The 26,023-nt window shown below is 37.6% G+C and overlaps 1 protein-coding gene across 1 annotated transcript in view; it reads left to right on the top strand.

Annotated features, from left to right (window-relative positions):
* Positions 1-6,312: 6,312 nt before the first annotated feature.
* LOC309498162 (GTPase IMAP family member 8-like) overlaps positions 6,313-26,023 on the top strand; it is a 53,308-nt gene continuing 33,597 nt past the window's right edge. The window contains exon 1 of the mRNA XM_082168706.1: positions 6,313-6,385. Coding sequence (XP_082024832.1) covers position 6,385 — 1 coding nt within the window. The 5' untranslated portion in view covers positions 6,313-6,384. The remainder of the gene's footprint in view (positions 6,386-26,023) is intronic.

The raw sequence follows: 26,023 nt of genomic DNA, 5'->3' as shown, positions 1-26,023 counted from the left end.
TGACATTTGAGTTCATGATTTTAATGTTGTTTTTAACGTTTCTCGAGAATCAAATGAGAGAGAGAGAGAGAGAGAGAGAGAGAGAGAGAGAGAGAGAACACTACCTCCAAGTTTAAAAAAGTTTTGTATTTTTACAGAGAAAATGCAATAATGTTAATAATGCAATAAATGCAATAATAGAAGTGTGAAAATCCATAAAAATGTATTTATTTACACCAAATGTAGCCTACAAATAATTATTTTGTACATATAAATACACAAGCACACAGCAAAATCCCCAGTGTTAAATTAAAGGGATACTTCACCGTTTTTTCATATTAAACTATGTTATTCCTTTAACTAAGACGAGTTGATACATACCTCTCTCGTCTCAGTGCGTGCACTCAATCGCTCTGTCTTGCGGCGAAACTTTGTTAGCCCAGTTCATTTAATATGGGCCAAGCAGAGAAGATACCAAACACCTCCACGTTTTCCCTATTTAAATACAGTTACTCGCGAAGTGTAACTCGACCTAGGACGGTGACACAAAACAAAACGTTGCGCTTTTCTAAGCGTGTAAAATGGATAACTATTTTGTATGGCGGAATACCATAGCAAGTGCTTGTAAGCACTTCGACTTGGCGCAGTAATATCTTCACTCGTGAAAAATCCTCTCACCGGCCCCCGCTCCCTCTAGTGAAGATATTACTGCGCCAAGTCGAAGTGCTTACAAGCACTTGCTATGGTATTCCGCCATACAAAATAGTTATCCATTTTACACGCTTAGAAAAGCGCAACGTTTTGTTTTGTGTCACCGTCCTAGGTCGAGTTACACTTCGCGAGTAACTGTATTTAAATAGGGAAAACGTGGAGGTGTTTGGTATCTTCTCTGCTTGGCCCATATTAAATGAACTGGGCTAACAAAGTTTCGCCGCAAGACAGAGGGATTTAGTGCACGCACTGAGACGATAGAGGTATGTATCAACTCGTCTTAGTTAAGGGAATAACATAGTTTAATATGAAAAAACGGTGAAGTATCCCTTTAACACTCCAACACTGTACATATGTGTCCACACTACAGGGTGTTAAAAATTAACACTGAAGCAGTGTTGAAGTTAATGAGATAATTAAGTTAACACTGAAGCAGTGTTGAAGTTAATGAGATAATTAAGTTAACACTGAAGCAGTGTTGAAGTTAATGAGATAATTAAGTGATTAATTAAGTGATGATTCGCCATTAGTGGTGACACCTGATGATAACAAGCAGACTCACTGAAGGAAAGAGAAACAAGAACAGAAAAAAGAGAAACACAAGAACTACTGAGTTTGAACCATTATTGCACTTATTATTTTACCAGTTTGAATTTGTTTCTGTCATACATCTACACACGATCTTATTTAGATTTAACAGAAGTTTAGATGGTAATGTTTTATGGAATGTCTCGTTTCATGTCACCATTATGGTGACCAGTGGTTGCTTTAGTTGGGCTATTGACCATTTATTATTTAACATTAGTTTATCTCTGGCTGCTCCAACTCTGTGCTTATAGAGCATATGTGTTGTGGCAAGAAAAACTATGATTTGGGCTGTGTTTCCTGAAAGCATTGCAAGCCTAATTTGATCGTATATAGACCATTTGTTGCAGTTGGTCTGTGATCAAGTTAGGCTTAAGATCCTATTGGGACTGCAGCCCTGGTTATGTTTTGATGATGAAATTACTAGTAACCTGATTTACTGATGGTACTATCATTATAAACTGATTATCTTAATGTTTTATTAATTTTTCACTACAGTAGTTACTTCCAGCAATGTTTTAAAGATCTGAAGGTTTCAAAATCACACACAGACATCAAGAATCTACATATGAATCTCAACAATGGTGACAATCAAACAAATGCTTAATGAATGAATGAATGAATGAATGAATGAATGAGGCATTTATATAGCGCTTTCATATGTACTACTGTACACCCAAAGCGCTTTACAATCATATCAGTGGATCTCTCCTCAACCACCACCAGTGTGCAGCATCCACTTGGATGATGCGACGGCAGCCACAGTACAACGGCGCCAGTGCGCTCACCACACACCAGCTATAGGTGGAGAGAGGAGAGAGAGTGATGGAGCCAATTCAATGGAATTAATGTTGCAGTGCATGATGGGAGCCACCAATCAGAACGCATCAATGGCTGACATCATGCATTGCAGCATGAATAAATTATGCAGCTGAATTGTCCTGTAATTTTCATTGTTCTTTCTGTTGGCTTTTATTTTGCTATTGTTTTGTTCTGACTTTAGTAGCTTGTTTTGTGATGTTCAGAGTTGATCTGTTTGTCACTAGTTTGTTTATTGTCACCATTGTTGAGATTCATATGCTGATTCTTGATGTCTGTGCGTTTAAACACATTAACTTGTTTGCTCAAAGTATTTTCAAAATTTTTCATATGGCTATTGGATCTCAAACTGTAGAATCTCAGAGCTACAATCACCAATACTAAAACAAGACATCAAGCATATAGTAAAAAATGTAGACTCTGAATGACATCAGTGAATCAGGTCACTACATGATAATGTTTTTATCATCAAAACATACTGTCAGCAGGTCATGTTCTCTCTTGCAATAACAAATGTGCTTTATAAACACAGAGTTGTATCAACCAGAGAAAAACTAACAATAAAAAATGAAAAGGGTCAAGAGCCCAACTAAAGCAAACACTGACCACCAAAATGGTAACTTGAAAAGAAAAATTCCATAAAACATTACCATCTAAACTTCTGTTAAATCTCAAGAACTTTTGTCGATGTATGACAGAAATAAAGTCAAACTGGTAATAAGTGCAACAATGTGTAATGACTCGAAGTCAGTTGTAGTTCTTGTGTTTCTCTTTTTTCTGTTATTGTTTTTTCTCTTTCCATCAATGATTCAGCTTATTAACATCAGGTGTCACCACTAATGGCGAATCATCACTTAATTAATCACTTAATTATCGCATTAACTTCAACACTGCTTCAGTGTTAACTTAATTAACTCATTAACTTCAACACTGCTTCAGTGTTAATTTTTAACACCCTGTAGTGTGGACACATATGTACACTGAGGAGGAGTGTTAATTTAACACTGGGGATTTTGCTGTGCATGCATGTGTATTTATATATACAAAATAATTATACACAGTACACACACATATATTATGTAAACATAAACTTTTTTTTTGGATGTGATTAATCGCGATTAATCTTTTCACAGCCAATATTTTACTTTTATGAATTCTATTGAGAAAACATGAGAAAAATGTAAATAAAGACTGAGAGTCAATGTTCAGAATTTATTAATTATTATTATGTTTTAAACTATGCTGTATAGCTGTGTTTTCCAGTGTGTTTGTTGTCAAACTCAAAAACTAGTTTATTTTTAATTATTAAAAAATGCCATTATTTTATATGAAAAAGTTAATAAAATTTTATTGAGAAAATATTTTAGTTTGTCTTGCATATTTGTATGATTAGATCAGATTTTTAATCTGTCATATGGTCATGTTACTATAGTAATAAAAATATATACAAAACAAACTAAAATATTTTCTAAATAAAATACAATTAAAAAACTGTTTCATATAAAATAATGGCATTATTTTATATGAAACAGTTTTTTAATTGTATTTTATTTAGAAAATATTTTAGTTTGTTTTGTATATATTTTTTATTAGATCAGATAACATTTTAAGCTGTCATATGTTATGTTACAATGTGCCCCACACATGTTACAATGTACCCCACCTATGGGGCATGTTGTCACATTTCACTTCCATTCTTTCGGGGTATGTCAAGAAAAAAGTATATACTGTATTAATAAAACAAAACCACATAATTGTACTAGACATGTGGGAAATTAATGTGGGAAAAAATAAATACTCTGAACCATAAATAGATTTACACAAACTGAGAAAGTCAAAAAGCGTTAGGTTGTGCCCCGCTCTCCCCTAATGTTTTATGGAATTTTTCTTTTCAAGTTACCATTATGGTGGTCAGTGTTTGCTTTAGTTGGGCTCTTGACCCTTTTCATTTTTAATATTAGCTTTTCTCCGACTGTTCCAACATTGTGTTTATAAAGCACATTTGTTACTGCAAGAGAAAACATGATCTGCTCACAGTATGTTTTGATGACAATGACATTATCAGCTTGAATCTTTGACTATATGCTTGATGTTTCGTTTTAGTTTTGGTGATTGTAGCTCTGAGATTCTACAGTTTGAGTTCCAACAGCAATATCAAAAATTTTGAAAATACTTTGTGCAAAGAAGTTAATGTGTTTAAACGCACAGACATCAAGAATCAGCATATGAATCTCAACAATGGTGACAATAAACAAACTAGTGACAAACAGATCAACTCTGAACATCACAAAACAAGCTACTAAAGTCATAACAAAACAATAGCTAAATAAAAGCAAACAATGAAAATTACAGGACAATTCAGCTACATCATTTAGTCATGCTGCAATGCATGATGGGAGCCATTGATGCGTTCTGATTGGTGGCTCCCATCATGCACTGCAACATTAAGCTTTTGTTTGATTGTCACCATTGATGAGATTCATATGTAGATTCTTGATGTCTGTGTGTGATTTTAAAACCTTTAGATTCCAAAAACAGTCCTGGAAGTAGCTACTCTAGTGAAAAATTAATAAAGCATTTGGATAATCAGTTTATAATGATGGGTGACGTCATTGAATTAGATCACTAGTAATTTCATCACTAGCTACGTTTACATGGACACAATCGGAATGAAATCAATCCGATTGATGAATCGGAACAAGGTGTTTACATGAATGATAAATAAAGTAATCGGGTTGATGTGCGCGTTTATATGTCACAAGTTTCAAATCCGATCTGATGTTTTGACATGCGCACACTGCACGAATATACAGAGTTTCCCGCTTTTCGCGCATAAATATTCTCCTCTATTAGTTCTTTACGTAATATTAATTCGTCTCTGGTCATAATTTAGAGCATATTAACCATTTTGCCGTGCTGCTTATTGATCACGCAGTAAAAATGCCCCTCCCTGTGGCCAAAACCAGTCATCTGTGGATGAGAATCCAAAACAAGGACTGGTGGGACGTTGTCCTGCTTCACTTCACAGACGTGCGAGTGAAATGAGAATTTTAGAATGACGGGAAACTTATTTATATGACACTTTATTAAACAGGAAGAACAGCTCGTTCCACGCGTCATACGTCATTACGCTAGTTAACGTCATTGCACATGCGCAGTCCTTTCAGTTTCGGTTTTCAATCCGATCAAGTGTTTACATGTTCTCTCGATCGGATTACAAAAGGGATAAATCACCCCTTTCAATCCGATCAAAATTTCATTCGGATCGAGCTCAGTCGGATCAGTTAAGGTGTTTACATGAAGGTTTTTTAGTCCGATTGAGCCGTCAATCCAATTATAAGTGTCCATGTAAACGCAGCTACTGAAACATAACCAGGGCTGTGTTTCCCAAAAGCATTTTAAGCCTAACTTGATCTCAGATCAACTGCAACAAATGGTCTATACGATCAAAATAGACTTGCAATGTTTTCGGGAAACACAGCCCAAATCATAGTTTCTCTTGCCACAACAAATGTGCTCTATAAACACAGAGTTGTAGCAACCAGAGAAAAACTAATGTTAAAAAGTAAAGGGTCATGAGCCCAACTAAAGCAAACACTGATCACCATAATGGTGACATGAAAACATTCCATAAAACATTACCATCTAAACTTCTGTTAAATCTAAATAAGACCGTGTGTAGATAAATGACAGAAATAAAGTCAAACTGGTAAAATAATAAGTGCAATAATGGTTCAAAGTCAGTAGTTCTTGTGTTTCTCTTTTTTCTGTTCTTGTTTCTCTTTCCTTCAGTGAGTCTGCTTGTTATCATCAGGTGTCACCACTAATGGTCAATCATCACTTAATTAATCACTAAATTATCTCATTAACTTCAACACTGCTTCAGTGTTAATTTTAACACCCTGTAGTGTGGACACATATGTACACTGAGGAGTGTTAATTTAACACTGGGGATTTTGCTGTGTAGTGATCATTGTGTCGTTGCCACAGCTAGAGATACAAAATTAGCTAAACAGAAATCACGTATCATCAAGGTGTTTGAAATATTTTAATGAGCATGTGTTATGTATTTTAGATGTTTATTTTATGTTGTGCTTGGTTTTGTCTAGAGGAGTACTTGACCCAAGTAAGTGTCACAGAACTTTGAAAATGATAGGAGAGGTTATCAAGAATGATGATGATGACTTTTTAAGAAAATATTTTAGAATTGACTGACCTAAATCACAACAATCTTTCTTTTTACTCCCAGAGAAACAGCGACTGCAGAGTACAAGTGCTGATCGTCCTAACAGTAAATTAATCCTACCTTTTTCAGAGATTATGTAATTATTTTCATGTATCTGGTGAAACGTTTGAGGTTTTGACATTACTCTGCAAATATATATATATATATATATATATATATATATATATATATATATATATATATATATATAATTTTTTTTTCTTTTTTTTTCCTTTTTTTTTTCTGTTTCTTCATATAATCACAGAATCACAGACAGACTCAATGCTGGTGAGATCAGATACCAGCTTTTGTCAGACTACTTGTGCATACAAAAATCTCACAGGATTATTACAGTTAATGGCAAAAGAAATGTTTGGAAATGTAAACTTATATTTCTGACACACTACAGCAAAATACATAAATAACTGGCTAGTATATACAGTACATACTGTATATTAGTGGTGTTACGAGATCTCGCAAGATTAAAATGTAACGTTATTTCTTGTCGAGGTGAAAAGCTGTCTGGTGATCAGGGCCGTGCACAGACATTTTGTGGGCAGTGGCCTAAACCAAAAAAAGGGGCACTAAGGGGGTGGTTGCTTGTTAACACAAATTATCCAGTTAGCCTACAATTAAAAGAGAAGACAGCACATGCTGTAGATTTAAAAATCTTGTTTTCCCCTGTTGTTTGATTTCATGGAAACAGACACCAGTGATTTTGCCAAGAGATCTCTTATTTATTTTATATAAGACATAGGAAGAAGAGACAATGGATAAAACGAAGGTCTTGATTCAGCAGCCTTTCCATCTCTTCCTGATTTTCGAACAGAAGGGCTTGGTTTTTATACCATTAGCATCTCTCTGCCATAGACAAAGACTATCAGTTATTGTATATGTTGACCAGAAAACTGCATTATCAGAAAAACACATGATGTGAAACACATGATTATAATGTGACTAAAACAGTACATCACCAGAGAAACATGTGGTTTCCATTAACATATGAATGTATCTCCTTATACTATGCTCGGTGAAAACACTGCACATACATTCCAGTCTAACTTCAACACGCACTCACCCAAAGTCTCTTCTCCATGATTCACAAAATACAATGATTACAAATGATTATAAATGTATATAAAAATTATAACACAGATACATAATACTACTGATTATGAATATTAATAAAGAGTAATAATAATACTGAAAACATTAAATGATGAAATTTGAGTCTTCAGTCCCTCCACTGGAACTACGGCCGTCAGTTCCACACCATCATTCCCAGGTTGCGACCCTATTGAAATTGACAGTGAGGAGAAATAGCAGACTAAAAGAATAGACATAAAGAACAGAAGAATAGAACAGAGAAGAAGAGGAAAACAAAACAAAGAACAAAATAACAAAGAACCCCAAACCATGTTATGTCCCCGCATACTATGTGTCATTTAACATCTATGTGTATGCATTTAAAATGGCCCCCAATCATCTAAGAAAAGAAAAACTAATAATTCTTCTGCCAGTGCCTCGACTCGTTAATTACTTAACTCCTCAAGTTCCTGGCCAAAACAACAAACTAAAATAAACGTTGATGTTAAAGGATTCTATCCCTTGGGGTTGAAAATCAGTAAGTGGGTGTTCATTGTTTGTGATGTTGTGTTTTGAATGTAGTGTAGAATGTGTAAAATCTCCTATTTCACTCCGTATGTCCCATTCTTGGTTCTATCCATTTGATTAGTAATAACCAATTTAACAGGTTTGGTACTCTTCCTTCTAGTAACACATATGATGAGTAGTATTACTAACAAAAACACCAAAACTCCTACCATAGTCAAAACTATCCATTCCGACCATGATAGATTTCCTGGAATCTGTGTCAATTTTCTCTCAGACATCAATTTAGCTATTCCGTTTGCTACGATAACATGACCCATTGCTTGAATTCCCTCCTCTTGAGCTGCTTTAACACTCTTTTTAACTATTCTAACCATTTCAAAGAGTTCATAATTCTTTTCTTCTACTAAATCGTTATTCCACCATTGTGGCTCTAACTGCAACAATTGTACATGTGGAACATGAATTCCACCCAAGTGAAGAGGATAGAGAACCTCAAGACAAAATGGATCAGGAGGAATTGGACACAACTTCCCTCCGTATATCATATTTTCACTTATCCCATCATGTAATATGCACCACTGTGCTTCTGACACCTGCCATGCACCTGTGGCTTGATCTAAAGGAACTACTTCCCAAACTGCAGATCCATTAAGAGATAAACTAAACATTGTAGAGCATGAGCAAATTACCCACTCATGTTCCTCAACACAACAGTCTGTGGTAGAAATCATTGGTGTATCACCTTCAGCCCAATATCCATTCTTTCCTAATCTAATTACTGAATTTCCTTGTCTAACCCCCATTGATTGAAACCGTCTAACTGTCATAATATTGCGCTTCCCATATTGAGGCCATACTATAAACAAAGGTAATGTCCCAGAACCTGACAACAAATTTTCATTAATGGCAATTTTAACTAATGGAACATGTTTAGCAGAAGTCAAATTAAGTTGATTACCGAAAACCACTAACAAAGATTCCGCTATTCGCTCTGGAACTTGACCCATTCGAATAACTTGAATATCCTCTACCATTTGATCCTTCAAATTCTGAGCCAGAAATAAACATGCCGCACGATGCGTCTCAAAATTAGATGATTTCGTTAATGCATCTGCCAATTCCTTCGCTGCGTTATTAAGATGCTGACCCGCTGCTATAATATGTAGAGAACCTTGAAGAGCCTCAGTGAGTCCTTTCCCAGTCATTGTTCCCACCCACTGAGTGTATTCGCTTAGTTGGTTCATTTGAGCAGTATTACTAATTGAATTGACAGAACCAAATACCCCCGCTATGTCTCCCCATATACTTCGAGATTTACGATTTCGACTTCTCAGAGGATCCTTAGAGGTATAATATTTAATTTCTTTTCCCAACCAACTCCGTATTTTTGTGAAATTTCCACAATAGGACTGATCAAAAACGGTAAGAAGAGATATCAAGTTATAATTAATGCGTTGTCGCACCATGTGGGCTTCATTTATCAAGGTTTTGGTTTCTTTTGCTAACAAGATACCATGAGCTGGTGCAACAGTCGTATTTGGGCAAATTTTAGCTTTGTTTGTCTTTTCCGCAGAAAGATAAAAACACCGTCCAATTTCCCCAGTTTCTAGTTCAGTCTCACAATATTCATTCTCATCTTCTGAATGCCATACTCGTATGTAATTTCCCTTGAATCTTGTTGTCCCAGAGGAAGTATCCCTTAGAAACCCCTCACATGGCAACACTATGGGATAGATACAGCCTTGGGCTAATGAATCCCATATTGTAAGCATGTGGGTACGATTCAATATGAAATTAATCTCCACATTAGTAGATGTTATGAGGTCTAACCCCACGATTTCACATTGTTCTTTTGAACAAATTTCTCGTCTTTGAGCACTACCAGAATACCCCCCATCTTTCACCGGCCAAATTATTCTGCTTTTATAACATTGATGATGAAAGTTACATCCACCATAGATGCCCTCACGATATTTAGCAAGGTCTTTATCATTGCGTGGCACCCAATCCCATAATCCCCATTTGGAAATAAAGGGAAGAGTAAAATGTTGGCCAGATTTCAGAGTTGCATTCCGAGTGATTTCTTGAACTCGAGGAGTCCATAAAGCCTGGGCTCCTTGGTAAATGCCAAGTAAAATAAAAAATAAGCATACCATTGTCGTTGGGTATTGAGAATAACTTGCAACCATCTCTAATCAATGTCAATGGAATTGAACCCTGAAATGGAAGCAGAGAAATAATTAAACATCACTTCTTTGTTCCCAATCTTTAAAGCTAATGGATGAACAGTGCTCAATATCAGGCCATAAGCCGTCATTATCATTTTGTTCTTTCACTAAGCAAGGTTTAACTTGTGACCAATGATACCATCTGTCTGTTCCTACCCCCTTCCCTTTAAGGCAAACACTTGTATCGGTTGTTAAGAGTATCTCATATGGTCCCTCCCATCTAGGTTCTAAACCTTTCCTAGCAATACGTTTGACCATAACAAAACTGCCTAACTCAGGAATGTGTGGAATGTCAGTAGTGGTATGTTTTTCATCCCATTGCTGTTGAGCTTCTCGCACTTTCTTATTATTGTCTTTGGTAGCTTTGTCCAGCATTGTGAGATAGCGTCGTAACTTCTCTTGGAACAAAGTAGAATCTCCTCCTGTTCCCGCAGGTGGCGGAGCATCAGGAGGTAGAACCATTGCTCTTCCAGTCATCAGTTCAAAAGGAGTTAGTCCTGTTACTCTGTTTGGAGTTGCTCTCAAGTTCCACAGAATAGCAGGTAATAACTTATGCCAACCTTGGCCAGTTTGCAGAATGGCTTTGGTAAGAGCGGTTTTCAATGATCTGTTCATTCGTTCTACCATACCAGAACTTTCCGGATGGTACGGAATGTGAAATTTTTGTTTGATCCCCATCAATTTCATTGCTTCCTTCATCAGTTTTCCAGTGAAGTGAGTTCCATTGTCAGAATCAATTTCATATGGAAGACCCCAGCGAGGAAAAACTTCTTCCACCATTACTCGTGCTGCCGCTTCAGCAGTGCAAGTTCTTGTAGGGAATGCTTCCACCCACCTAGTAAATCTGTCCATGATTACTAGAATGTATTGGTACCCTCCACTGGGTGATAAAGGTCCTGTGAAATCAATTTGGAGGTGTGTCCATGGACCTGTTGGTCTGGGTGCATGTGACATTCGCACCTTTACAGATTTTCCCACATTTGCTTTCATGCAAATTAAGCATCTTCTACAGTAATCATCAATGTCTCTCATCATTCGTGGCCACCACCACGTCTCACTGATTTGAGCTTTCATTGCTTTTGCTCCAGCATGCACTTTTCCATGATACAGCTGCATTAGTTCTCTTCTTGTTCCAATCGGCATCACCACTTGTCCGGTTGGAATTCTCCAGATACCTTGATCATCCTCTTTCGCTCCCGCTTTTATCCATTGTTCTTTCTCTTCATCTGTCTCTGTTTGATATGACAGAAGATGGCGCTCAGGATTATCTTTGCTGTCTTCCTGTACCATGGTAACAGGAGTAAGAGGTAGTAAAGCTGCTTCTCTAGCTGCTGCATCTGCTGCCACGTTTCCTTGACTTTCTTTGGACTTGTCAGATTGATGTGATTTTACTTTAATCACGGCTGCTTCTCTGGGTAAGTGACATGCTGCAATCAAGCGACGAATTATGGAAGCATGTTGTATTTCGCTCCCACTGCTAGTAATAAGTCCACGTCTTTTCCACAGAGCAAGATAGTCATGGACCACGCCAAAAGCATAACGACTATCTGTGTAGATGTTGACTCGATCTCCTTCTGATAGTTCAAAAGCTTCTGTAAGTGCCGTGAGCTCAGCTACTTGTGCTGAAAATTGCCCAGGAAGAGCTCCTTTCTTCACAACAGTTCCATCAGCTTCCACTACAGCCCATCCAGTATGTCGTTTTCCATCAACGTAATAACTGGATCCATCAACCCATAACTCCTTATCTGGATTTTCAAGAGGGATTGGATTAACAGGACCATGGCTTTCCTCTTCTACTTGTTTTTCACATTCATGTGGTGTTCCCTCATGTGGTTCTAGCATCATTGTTGCAGGGTTAAGGGATGTGTCTCTGATTATTTCCACTCTCAAATCCTTGTTCAACAAAGTTGCTTCCCATTTTGCTCTTCTTGCGTCAGTTATGGTCTTGATGTTTGTGTTGTTCAACAACGTCACTATACTGTGTGGAGTGTGCAGTATGATAGTTTGTGCTCCTATCAAATTTTCCACAGCATCCACTGCCCATGTGGCACCATCGAGAGCTTGTATACATCGTGGTTGACCAATCATTGTGACAGGAATCTTTGTGGAAAAGTATCCAACTGGTCTGTATCGATCACCAGGTTTTTGACACAGTACTGCTGAGTAGGTCTCATTTCCCACCCTGGTCCACAAATGAAATGGTAATCGTCCATCAGGGAGTCCCAAGGCTGGGGCTGATGTCAGTTTCTCTTTCATAGACGTAAATGCTTCCTCAGCTTCTGGTGTCCAATTTATCTGTTCCACTCCAGGCTTTCCTCCCTTATACAAGTCGATGAGGGGGCTAGTGATGCTGGCAAAATCAGGTATATACTGGCGACAGTAGTTGAAAAGTCCCATCACCTTCCGTATTCCTGTAACTGTTAGAGGTTTTGGAAGTTGCCGTAATGCCTCTACACGCTCTGTTGTCATTCTCCTTCCCTCGACAGATATTTCTTGGCCCAAGTAGATAACCTTGGTTTTGGCCAACTGTGCTTTGTCGGGGTTGACTTTGAATCCTCCTTTCCTAAGGGCTTGTAGGACAACATTCAGAGCAAATATATGGCTGTTTTCATCTGGGCTTGCAATCAACAAGTCATCAACGTATTGGAGGCAAACACTTCCTGAACTCTCAATTTCAGCTTTTCGCTCCGTTAAGAACTGATCCAAAGTTCTATGGAATACCACAGGAGATAAATTTAGCCCTTGTGGGAGTCGGTTCCAGACAAACTGTTTTGCCCCCACTGTAAAGGCCAATTTCTCTTGAGATCTTTCGTCAATAGGTATAGACCAGAAAGCCGACAGTACATCTAGTACCGTGAAAATTCTTGCGTTTCCTGGAATATCATTCAGAATGGTGGCAGGATTGGCCACAATAGGATGCGGTTTTGGTGTTACACTGTTAAGTCTTGTATAGTCAATGGTTAATCTCCATGAGTTATCCGATTTCTTGACAGGCCAGACAGGACTATTAGTGGTTGATGAAGTTTGTCTGATGATTCCTTCAGCTTCCAAGTCTACCACTATCTCTTCCACGGCTTGTCTCGCTTCAGGTCGGATAGGGTATTGTTTATGAGGGGCATGTATCGGTCCCTCAATAACAACGGGATCAATGTTGGCTTTACCGCAATCCAATTTGTGTTTAGCCCAAACATCTGGATATAAACTGCACAGAAGTCCCCACACACCGTCTTTTCCCCAATCTCTGATAATTGGTTTTGCTGTACCAACAGACGTTAAATTACATGTGCGATCTTCGTGTGGTATTATCCCAGCTGTTGTAGCGATTTGACGACTGTCAGTAAATATGATCATGTTCAACAATGGAAGAATGTCCATGCCAATAAGGCTTCCTTGTGAATTCGGACCCACCCAGAAAGATGTCCATAAGACTTCATCTTCATGTATTTGCAAAGGAACTTGTATACTTTTGCGAAATTTAGTGATACCTCCTCCAACTCCTTCAACTTCCATAGTTTCATCTGTTGTAGGTAGGTTCAAATCTGTTATTGAAATCGCCGCTCCTGTGTCGACCAAAATATCACATGGGTGGCCCCCTATTAATGCATTGACGAAAAGGCGATTGTCTCTTTTCTTACTAATACAGGGGGCCGCTGATTCCTATTGCGGATGCATAATTCCCTCTATGAGCTGACGGACTTGTGCTTCAGTCCACGTCTTCCCTTGAGAGGTTTCATCATATTTCTTCGCACTGACTTGTTTAAATGATGGACCTTGACCTTCTGCTCCACCTCCTTTAGCCCAACAATCTTTTATTGAGTGGCCACGCTTTCCACAGTTGGTGCAGAAAATCATCCTCTTCTTTGTGTCCATGTTGTATTGAGCTGTTGCCACTCCTCTTCGATTTGGCTTGTTTCCTTCTTCCTTGTTTGATCTCATAGCCATCTCTAAGCGCCCAGCCCATTGCAAAATCTGATCATATGTCTCACCTGGATTGACTCCAAGTGATAAGGCTTGTTGGTATTTTGTACTAAGTCCATCCACAAGTGTGTCAGTGAACTGTACATCATCTCTGTCAGGTTGCTTCTTAGCACAGAGAGCCCATCTCTCGTAAGCATTCCACTTACGCAGAGCATATTCATCTGGAGATTCATCATCCTTTTGCTTAATCAATGTCACTAATGTGAAAGGAATTTTTCCACTGCCCAAGATTTCTTGGATTTCTTTTCGAAACACATCTAATGCTTGCCAAAGACCCAGGGGTCGTCCCTGGTCATCAATCCACAGATTTATCCATTGGGCTGTTGTTATGGAAGCTGGCAAGCGTTCCCATCTGTCTCTTGGGATTTTAGCTTTCACAATGGTGTGTATGTCTTTTAATGTCATTTGATGTGCTTCAACCAGAGAATCTAATTCTCTCCAAAACTCTGTGTTTGGATCTTGTCTCTTCAAAGGAGGCAAGGCTGTGAGAATAGCTTGACGTTCTCCTGGTGTGAATGGTCTCTCTTCTGTCATCATTTCAGATTGTAAGTCTTCCTTTTTAACAACAGGTGAAGAAAATTCAGGACCAATCTTGTCAACTGTGATCATGTCGTCATCTCTTGTCTCATCACCCCAGTCGGATTCATAATTACGAGCTGGTGTACATCGCAGCATGTCTCGGTTTGGCTGGGCTGATTTAGATCTTGTTATTATTGGAGCTGCTTGTGCAGATGCAATGTACATTTTGTCAACTGGACCTCCATTTGATCTCAAAGCTTGAGGCTGTGTCAAAGGTTTAGATGAACTTGTATATTGTTCAGGCAAAGCTGGATAGATTGGGTTGTAAGGAGGAGGCGTTACTGTGGCTGTGGATTTCACTGGTGGTTGTGAATATTTCCTTTCAGCTTCAGTTATTATATTTGTCCAATCTGGATCAAATGAATCATCACAGGTTGTATTTTCTCCATCTGAACATTTAATAGACATGATTTTGTTCAACTTATTAAATGCTTCAATTTGAGGCTTCATTGCTTCAGCAAGTGGAACTGGACCGCCATTTATATCACAACAAATTCCACCTTGCTTTACAATCCAATGAGCTGCCAGTATTGGAAATGCTTGTGATTTTATCTTGTCTTTTTGAGACTCGAACCAGTGTAACTGTGCATCCATATTTGCATTTATGTCAAGTCCTTTTTTCAAAAGCTTAGCTTGTTTCTTGTTCTTTCTTTCAAGGTACCAAGCCGAAATTGTTCTGCTGTTACAGTCACTTTCTGCCATCTTGCAAAGTTTTATCACTCTGTGCCGATGCACTCAGACAGCAGGATTGTGTGTCTGTGAGTGTAAATATGTGTGTCTCTAAGGGTTGGGCTATCGCTACTCTGCTTCTCTCTCTCTCCCTCCCTTCTGTATGTATGTATGTGTGCTCAGAACTGCAGGGATGTGTGTGTGTGAAGGTATAGAGCAAATTCCGAAGGGAGGGGCTGCTTCACTCTCCCTCTTCCAACTGTATGTGTGCGTGTGTTTAGAGTGAATTATCAGGATGGGATACTGCTTCTGCCCTGCTTCTCTCTCTCTCTCTCTCTCTCTCTCTCTAAACACTATAGGAACTCAGGGAAAATAAAAATAAATAAAAAACAAAGTTAACCCTTATATTTTCAGTTATCTTTTCTTTTCTTTTTAAATTTATTTTAGTTTAACTCAGATACATTTTTTTTTCCTCTTTCTTTTTTTTAAAAATATTTGTGGATTTTATCTCAGATTAATTTCTTTGTTTTCTTTTTCCTTTTTTTTTTTTTCTTTAAGCTTACTCGGATCAGTATCCTCAAACATTAGAACAGCTTTACGGTCAAAGTTGGAATGCACGCGATCCTAACTATTTTAACTCGTATTACTCCAGCGTGTTAACGTTTTAGAGTTTTTCCCTGCCATCGTTTTAAACAGACTCGCCACACTTAACCGCTCATGTCAATCGAGCTTTGCTTGTGTTTCACCTCCTCGCCTCGAGTACGAATCTTCCGTGTGTTGGATATATTTTAGAGATTACTCTGCCATCGTTTTAAACAGTCTCGCCATATTATCCAACCACCAATCAGTGACAACCAGCAAATAATAGTTTTACCGTCTTACAGCTAATTCTCCCAAATTTTTGACTAGATGGTCTTTTTTCTAAAAAAGATCCATCTCAATCCCAGCATATCAAATAATTTTAGAGGTTTACTTTTCAGAGAAACTTAAATAAGCCAAATTAAAATGAATTATTTTTACTTTTTTTATTTTTATTACTATGTCTTATATTCATTGGCAAAATACTGGTACATGAAATCACACAGTTCTTTTAAGCAGTTTCAGTCACTGTCTCTAATCATCAGGCAGACTTAGAACTATTGTATAAGAATAAAAAAAAGTCTTACCTGCAAGCAATGATTGAGACAATGCATATGCAAATCGAGTTCTGTGACGCCAAATTGTAGATTTAAAAATCTTGTTTTCCCCTGTTGTTTGATTTCATGGAAACAGACACCAGTGATTTTGCCAAGAGATCTCTTATTTATTTTATATAAGACATAGGAAGAAGAGACAATGGATAAAACGAAGGTCTTGATTCAGCAGCCTTTCCATCTCTTCCTGATTTTCGAACAGAAGGGCTTGGTTTTTATACCATTAGCATCTCTCTGCCATAGACAAAGACTATCAGTTATTGTATATGTTGACCAGAAAACTGCATTATCAGAAAAACACATGATGTGAAACACATGATTATAATGTGACTAAAACAGTACATCACCAGAGAAACATGTGGTTTCCATTAACATATGAATGTATCTCCTTATACTATGCTCGGTGAAAACACTGCACATACATTCCAGTCTAACTTCAACACGCACTCACCCAAAGTCTCTTCTCCATGATTCACAAAATACAATGATTACAAATGATTATAAATGTATATAAAAATTATAACACAGATACATAATACTACTGATTATGAATATTAATAAAGAGTAATAATAATACTGAAAACATTAAATGATGAAATTTGAGTCTTCACATGCTCAAATACATTTTAGACATTTTAGATGTTTGGATAGAACATCACAATTACACATTGCTGATAATAACAGAAACTATTTGCTGTTTTACATTTTTATATTTACCTGTTCCATTTACAGCAACACTTTTTTATTTGGTACCATGTCCTGAAAGATCTTGATAACCTAATTTTTTATGATTCACAATTACACATTGGTGATAATAACAGAAACTATTTACCGGTTTACATTTTGGTATTTACCTTTTCCTTTTACAGCAAAACCTTTCTATTTGGTACCATGTCCTGAAAGATCTTAATAACCTCATCTTTTATGATTGGGATGTCTTTTTCAATGGCCAGATTTGATTAGAGAAGCAGATACTTCTAAGAACGTGGATATGTTGTACAAGTTGTTAGCACTAGTAGAAGACCAAGAGCAAAACATTACCGACATAAATAAATAAATAAAACACAAATGACTAATTTTGCAGATTCAACCACTGTCTTCTGTAAAACCCAACAAGTTAAGCTAACTCATTTCATTTGAGGAAACCGATTGGCTCAATTCAATTAAGTTTATAAAAACAATAGTTATGAGTACTCTGAACTTATTTTAATCGAGTCCACTAAAACTAAGCTAACTTATTACATTTGAGGACACCGATTGCCTTAACCCTCTGGGGTCTATGGTGTTTTGGGGGCCCTTGGGATGTTCTGACATGCCCTGACATCAGTGTTAATTTTGGCAGCCATTTTTGATTTAGTCTTAGTTTTCATCTTGAGACGAAAATACTTATTGGTCTTAGTCACATTTTAGTCATTATGCCTTTCATATTTTTAGTCTAGTTTTAGTTGACGAAAAGTCCTTGCGTTTTTTTGTCAACTTTTAGTCAAACTGCAGTTACTGACATTAATTTTGGTAGCTATTTATATGTAGTCTTTAGACAAAAAATGTCCAATTTTTTTTTATCTCTAGGCCATTTCAGTTAAGCTTATGAGAAATGTAAATTAAGGTAACAGGCTGTATTGACATTGCACTCTTTAGCAGTAGCACTTGTGCAATTCTACATACCCCTGTTCCTTAGTTCAGTGGTTTTTAGAGTGCCCTACGGTACCTCCTCTCTTCCACTTAGACTGCAGTCACACTTTTTCCATTAAGGGACAATATTTTTTAGATATATTTTTTTAAATAAAACAATGTTCAATAAATATGCAATGATGGTAAAAACAAAGTGATACCGGTACTTTAAAAATATTAAATTAAAGCCAGTAGTAAGTCACTGTCTTTATGAGTGAGTCATGGAGTCATTCATTCATTCAGTAAGGAAGCAAGCTGCTATTTTTATGAACGGGTCATTGAATCTCACAATTCATTATAAGCCACAGAATCGTTCACGAATCACCGCTGTATGCAGCAGTTCTGCTGTGGCTTTCGTTGCAAAATAGAGCAATAAGCCTACTGACAATTCTGTTTTAAATGTAGTAAATCATTTAATGTTAACCTTCGGTTTGTTGAACTGTTGTATAAAATCAATGTCACATTTGATATCGTGTGGATATTCAGGAAACATTGCATTCTTGCTCGTATAATATGATCAACATTAAAAACACTGGATATCAGCCTATATTTTGATCGCAGATTTAGTAGCACAGAAAGCGCAAACGGCTCGTGACAGAACACAGACCGACTGAAAGACACTTTAATTTAAGTAGAAAATCTCAAATGAAGATCGCTAAACTCCAGCTTACTTGTCTGTTTTCAGATCATCCGCGCTTCTTCAGCAGTGTCGCGAGCGCGCGCGCATGGTTGCCAGATACTATTGAAAAGACCGGGTAGAAAACGTGTTCTTTTAACAGAAAAGCTCTGACTGGGGGTTTAATTATTAAAATCTGGCAACCGTAAGCATGAACGCTCGTAAAAAACAGTCAATGTTTTGTCGTCTCCTTTATTTGACACAAACAAGTGGTTTTGGTTAAGTTTAAAAAATGTTTAAACACATTTCAGTCTCGTCTTTTTTCGTCAACGATATTGCATGTGTTGATATAGTCACAGTTATCGTTTAATGACGTGGGTGTCGTCTCTCATCGTCTTGTCTTAGTCAGGGGAAAAAAGGTCGTCAACGAACATTTTTCGTCATAGTTTTCGTTAACGAAATTAACACTGCCTGACATTTGTGCTTTTTTCAGTTATTTATAAACATGATAATGGCAAAGGTGTAAATTCACTCTATATAGCACAAACAGGGCTACCATAATATGTAAGCATCATGTATGTAGATGTTTGTATTTTTAAGAGAATAATGTTTATGCGTGGTTATTGAAAAAAATAAAAATGAAAGTTGCTGAAATAAGACCACAAAACTCATACTAAATATGTGTCCACAAGACTTTTGACTAATGGATGTTGTCGCTTCGAGTTCTGGCTTCAAAATTATGTGAAAATAGTCTTGCTTTATCGTTCACGTAAAACAATACATTGATTTAAATTGTGTAAAACAGGTTTTGCTTGGAAAGCCAATATGCGAGGGGGGCGTGAACGAGGAGTGGTTTACACCTGAAAATACAATGTCCCACCCACTCTGCATAATGAGGCATTCATTCAGGTGTGACACTGACTGAGCCACAATGCAAGGACAAAAGATATATTTAGAAGAAGACTTATATTGACCATTTAAGATTTTGCTTACATCTATCTTGTAAATATCTTTTGCTATTTTATTAAAAAGGTTACAATTACAACAATAATTACAATTTCAAATTACAGTTCCAAGCCCTTCTGGTTGTTTGGCTTGTTTGGATACATTATTTTTTACTAGGAATCTTTTGAACATTGCACAATTCACATGGTTTAACATTTGCTACACATTAGAAATGATTTAACAATCTTCAAAGTTAAAGCCTTTTGCTTTACTTAGTATTTGGTTTACACTCATACACTGTGGTTTGCTTAATAATTTTACAGAGACTTAAGATGTTGAAGGTAGAATGGCAGTAGCATAATGCGGAGCCAGAAGAGCAAAAGATTAGTAGAATGCTTGAATACAAGAATCGACTCGACATAATACACAATTTTATGTAGTCATCCAATGCAGGATTCGAACTCCCAACCAGAATGGTTTGGGACTCATAGCACATGGATTAACAGCTTGCGCCACTTAGAGGACATAGTTACAATCTGCTGAGGAGAGGCTTCACTGTAAGAATGAGCACCAAAAGCAAGTTAACCAGATTAGCATGCTAAGCTAGCTTAATGCTAATGTAGCTTATGGCTTATGATGTGCTACATCCAATCCTGGCAAAATAGATATCCTCGGATTCGACATGACGCAAGGAATCGATAGACACCAATTTTATGATTTTGTGACAAACTGTTCACAAGTTACAGCCTCTGAACCAATTTTGGGTCGACCTTGTTAAATTTGCGACATCATAACTTTTTTTTTTCCAGTATAGCAAAAAAATCGGGGACAGTACTTCTATGCGGCACGGTCCGAAGTTCATTTGAGCAAATTTTGGACAATTTTGGACAAATTTTGAAGGAGGAGTAGCAAAAAAAACTGTTTTACATTCACTCCAATATGGCGGCCAGTCACATTGTTGAAAAATAACATATGAGATATCGTTGAAATCGGCATAAGCCAAGGAATATATTGACACAAAGAAATCAAATTTCGAGCAATGTTAGCAAAAGTTAAAAGCGTTTTTTCAAAAAACAATGATATCTCTGGAACAGTAGGTGGCGCTGTGATCAAACTTATAAGGTACCTTCGGGCCATGCTAATGATGATACATACCAAATTTGGTGAAGAAATTTCAAATAGTTTAAAAGATATTGCAAATTATGACAAAATTCAAAATGGCGGACACGTGGTACATCCCATCATGGCAAAATCGATATCCACGGATTCATCATGACCCAAGGAATCGATAGACACCAAGTTTATAATTTTCTGACAAACCGTTCACAAGTTATTGGCCAAAATATGCATTTTCCATATCTCATGACCCATAGGTGGCGCTGTTCCCAACTTTAGCATGGACCCTCAGATCAAGCTTCCGATGAAGCGTACCAATTTTCATTTCGATTGATCAAAGTTTGGCCGAGATACAGCCGCTGAACCAATTTTAGGTCGACCTTGTTTTTTAGCGACCTAGAGGGTTACTCTAGGCGCCACGGTCGAGTTTACTCGACAAGATGCGGCACTGAATAAAACGGCCGATTTTGTCAAATAGGGTGTCAAATTTCGTTCGACCTCCTCTCCACTAGATGGCAGACATGTTATACTTCATCCTGACTCAAAAAAACGTCATGCTTCTATACAAAATCTACGAGCTAGAACGCATTGAATCAGTGCGAACAAAAGCGGAGCTAGTGCAAGAGTGAGACATTTTATCAGAGCAATATTGTCAACGTCAGCGAGTATTTGCATTAGATTATTATTATTATTATTATTATATAATGACATCAATAAAGCTTACCCCCAATGAAGTGTTGGGTGTTTTATTCGCGGACCCTGATTCTGAAGGGGAATATCTGCCTTCAGAAGATGACGGTGATTCTGAAAGTGAAAGTGTAGCCCTACACACCAAGCACAAACGGTGAATCCTTTGCCCAATGTAACTTTAGATGGTCCTTTTCCCAATGTCAGTGGTGGGAACAATGTTTCCCGGGGTCGGAGTGTTCATCGCGAAGTTAGCAGGCGTGTTAGTGTTGTGGGGAACGAGGCGGGAGATTTTTACCGCGCTAGCCATGTAACTTCCCGCGATCGCGGCGATCGCGGCGATCGCGGTGGCGACAGTATTGTGGTGGAGACTTTGTCTAATGCCACTGAGTATGTTACACGAGGTCGAAGTATTCATAGGACAGTTAGGGGGCAACTGGAGGCAGGGTGGGGAGTAGCAATGACAATGACAGTAGTCCGAGCTGTGCACACTCGGCGCGCGCGCGAGGCAGATCTGGCCGCGCCCGCGCTGCTCGAAGCAGGAGCAGAGGCGGTGTGACACGGGGCAGAGGGGCTTTTATGCATAGTCTATCGCAAGCTGATGGGAATGCCGGCTTTGAGTACTTGGCCAATGAGGATGAGTACCAAAGTTGGATCACACACTTTGATCAGCCAGTGGGATATCTGGGGGAAAGAGAACTCTCTAATGCCAATTCGCCCCTATATTTTCTATCACTCTTTCTCTTTCTCCTTTATGTTGTGCCTTGCAATGAGAGGTACCACACCATGAAACACTACAAGAAATGTCACCTGGATGGATAGGGAGTCATTATCTCTACAGCAAAAGGCCTGCCACATAAATTCTTTTTTTTTTTCTTTTTTTTTGTCTGCCATTTATTAGTAATGATTTACACTGTTGATTTACTATCTATTTCCCTGACAATTTAGTAGTGTACAATGTGTTCTTTTTTGTGTGTTCATGTCCTTGTGATTTGTGCGTCTTTGTCAGCTAAAAAAAAAAAAAAACATCAACAAAAACCGCTACATGCATTCGGTTTGTTTCTACCACTTATTAGTAATGATTTACACAGTTTGTTTACTACTTACTATTTACCTGAGCATTCAGTATTGTGCAATATAGCATACAGAAGGTGAGGGACATTTTTGGGGGAAAGAAGTGCTGCATTTTATCATTTAAACATGTGACTTTTCATGAAAATTCTATAATCCAAGATGGCCGCCACCATATGACGTCATAATATGCAAATTAGATGGGAAAATGTAATCCCTACATAAACTTTGGGTCATCCTTAATATTTCTCTAATTTACAGAAAGTCTCTATCTTTTATCACTTTTAAGATATAGCCTTTTGAAATTAAGATGTCAAAATCGAACGTTTTAGGAAAGAACCTCTGGCGCCTAAAGGGTTAACTTTGCGACGTCATAACTTTTGATCAGAGATGAATAAAAAAAAATCGGGAACAGTACTTTTATGCGGCTCGGCCCGAAGATCATTTGAGCAAATGTTGGACAATTTTGGACCAATTTTGAAGGAGGAGTAGTGAAAAAACTGAATACTGTACTTTTCAAAATGGCTACTACTGTAATGGGCGGAGTCTTAATGTATGATATTGGTTGTGATCAGCATGATGAGAGCAATCTGGTGTACTATGTCTAATTTCTGTGGATCAAAGGGTTCAAACGTTATAACCATTTCAATGTTGAATTTTTTAATTGCTGGTGGCGCTATAGAGTTGGTCCTAGAGACTCAAAAATTGCTACAATTACTTTTCATTACCATCACTACAAGTGTGCCAAATTTCATCATTTTCCTATGTACGGTTCATAGGGCTGCCATAGACTTCCATTGGCGGAATAATAATACTAATAATAATAAATATAGCTGCAAGCAGCAATACGGGGCCAAACCGCTGTAGCACAGTAGGGCTGTTGCGCAATGCGGAGCCAGAAGAGCAAAAACAGCAGAAATAGAATGTACATGAAGAACTGATGGGTTCATAAGTACAGATGAAATCAAAATGAACAGAAGTTCTGATGAGAACAAACACAGAATGTAGAAAAAAAAAACACTTATTTCTAATCCCAGTGCAGGAAACATTAGTACAGCTCTTATCCAGATAATAAAGGAATTCAAATGACAATTTTATACAGAATTTCAAAGTCTCGAACCCACGACCAGAATGGTTCGGGATTCATGACGCATGGTTGAAAAGATTGCGCCACCCAGAGGACATGTTTTACAAAGCTGCAAGGGAGAGGTTTCAGTGTAAGAATCAGCAGACAAAATACATGTTAACGAGATTAGCATGTTAAGCTAGCTTAATGCTAATGTAGCTTATGGTTATCCTGATAGCTGAAGAGCCACATTAGAAATAATGGTATCTGGTTAGCATGCTAACCAATTATTATGCTAAGTTAACTAGCATAAGGCAAAAAATGCAGGCTAGGTCAACTTTGAAGATGAATATCTCGGGAACGGTAGCGAAAATAAAAAATCTGTTCAATCACTTCTGTGCGGCTTGGTCCAAAGAACATCTGATCAAAATTTGGGCAAAATTGAGCAAGATTTGAAAGAGGAGTAGCGAAAAAACTGTTTTTTTACGGTTCATAGGGCTGCCATAGACTTCAAGAGGAGGAAGAAGAAGAAGAAGAAGAAGAAGAAGAAGAAAACTAAAAGATACAATAGGTGCCACAGCCCCTTCGGGGCTTGGCCCCTAATAAGAAAACTAACAGATACAATAGGTGCCTCAGCCCCTTCGGGGCTTGGCCCCTAATAATAATAATAATAATAATAATAATAATGATAAAACTAACGGATACAATAGGTGCCTTGCCCCTTCGGGGCTTGGCCCCTAAAAACTAACGGATACAATAGGTGCCTTGCCCCTTCGGGGCTTGGCCCCTAATAAGAAAACTAACAGATACAATAGGTGCCTCAGCCCCTTCGGGGCTTGGCCCCTAATAAACTAACAGATACAATAGGTGCCTCAGCCCCTTCGGGGCTTGGCCCCTAAAGATACAATAGGTGCCTCAGCCCCTTGGGGGCTTGGCCCCTAACAATATTTCAAGTGTACTCTTTCTTTGTAAAAAAAATGATTTGGCCTACATTTTATCATGTATTCATTAGTTTGAATATAGCCAACATTGGAACAGCTATATAGTTTATATATATATATATATATATATATATATATATATATATATATATATATATGTATATGTATGTATATATATATATATATATATATATATATATATATATATACACATACATATATATGTACATGTAAAAACATGTAAAAACTGTACCCAAATCTAGTCAACAAAATGTTGTCTTTCATATTTCGCCTGACTGTAACGTTGTTTTTATGAAATATTAGGGCATATACATGTTAATTTGCAGTTTAATACGTTGCTTATACAAATAGCCTACATTTTATTTCAACATATTTCAGTCGATTTTTACTCATCTCAGTATAGCAATACAGTTTGCTAAAAGCAGATAATTCATTCACACACAATGAATGAAACGCGAGTGTGCGAGCTGTGGTAAATAGCGCATCTCTGCCGTTCATTCATTCACACAGAAATGCGATTCACTTGAGAAGGAAAAAAAACTTACTACAGTATTCCTCAGCTCAGTCGGATCCTTGCTCCTCGAAATACCCGCACTTCTGAGGTACATTTTCCATTATTATTCCTCACAGCGCTGCGAGACGATGTAAACAAGTAGGCTACAATGATCTGATTAAACTTGTGTTTTCTCGAGCTGATATGGGGGCGTTCACAGGTTTGCGTGGATTGCCTCAGTCATTTGCGTTTGAATAGCGTGCGCTCTCCGTGGGCGGAGTCACATTCAAAATAATTAGATGAGATGAGAACGACTGACATCTCGCTCTTTTCTTACAGATTACATGAACTGAGAATATTAGTTTTTTATATAAATTACTTCATTTAAAAGAAGAGAATTCAAGCTTCATGCCTGTGTGTCTGTATGCCTGTTTGACTGAGTATTCGCTGAGTTATTGTTCATTTTCGGACGCGTTTCAGAATGGACTTCACTGACAGAGAGAAGGCAGAACTCGCTTCGTGTTTATTTTTCTTTATTTGGCAAAAAGCAAAACACTTTTTTTTTATTGTGAGTATACACAAAAATAATACACACTTAACAGGAGAGATTGATGTATGAAACTTGTTTGTAAGATCAAAGTCAACAGAGTATTTGGACTCTCGTTTGAACTGATAAAAAAAAAAAAAAAAACGAGCAAATCACGCCGGCGTGATTGCCGACCTCAGAGGGTTAATGTAACTGTAATATGCAATATATTAATCATATTCATGATTAATTATTAAAATTCCCTATAGATCATTTGAGCTAATTTTAAT

This window comes from Leuciscus leuciscus, assembly GCF_965113295.1.
Source record: "Leuciscus leuciscus genome assembly, chromosome: 1".
Classification (NCBI taxonomy): domain Eukaryota; kingdom Metazoa; phylum Chordata; class Actinopteri; order Cypriniformes; family Leuciscidae; genus Leuciscus; species Leuciscus leuciscus.
This window is presented reverse-complemented; position numbering and strand designations above follow the sequence as displayed.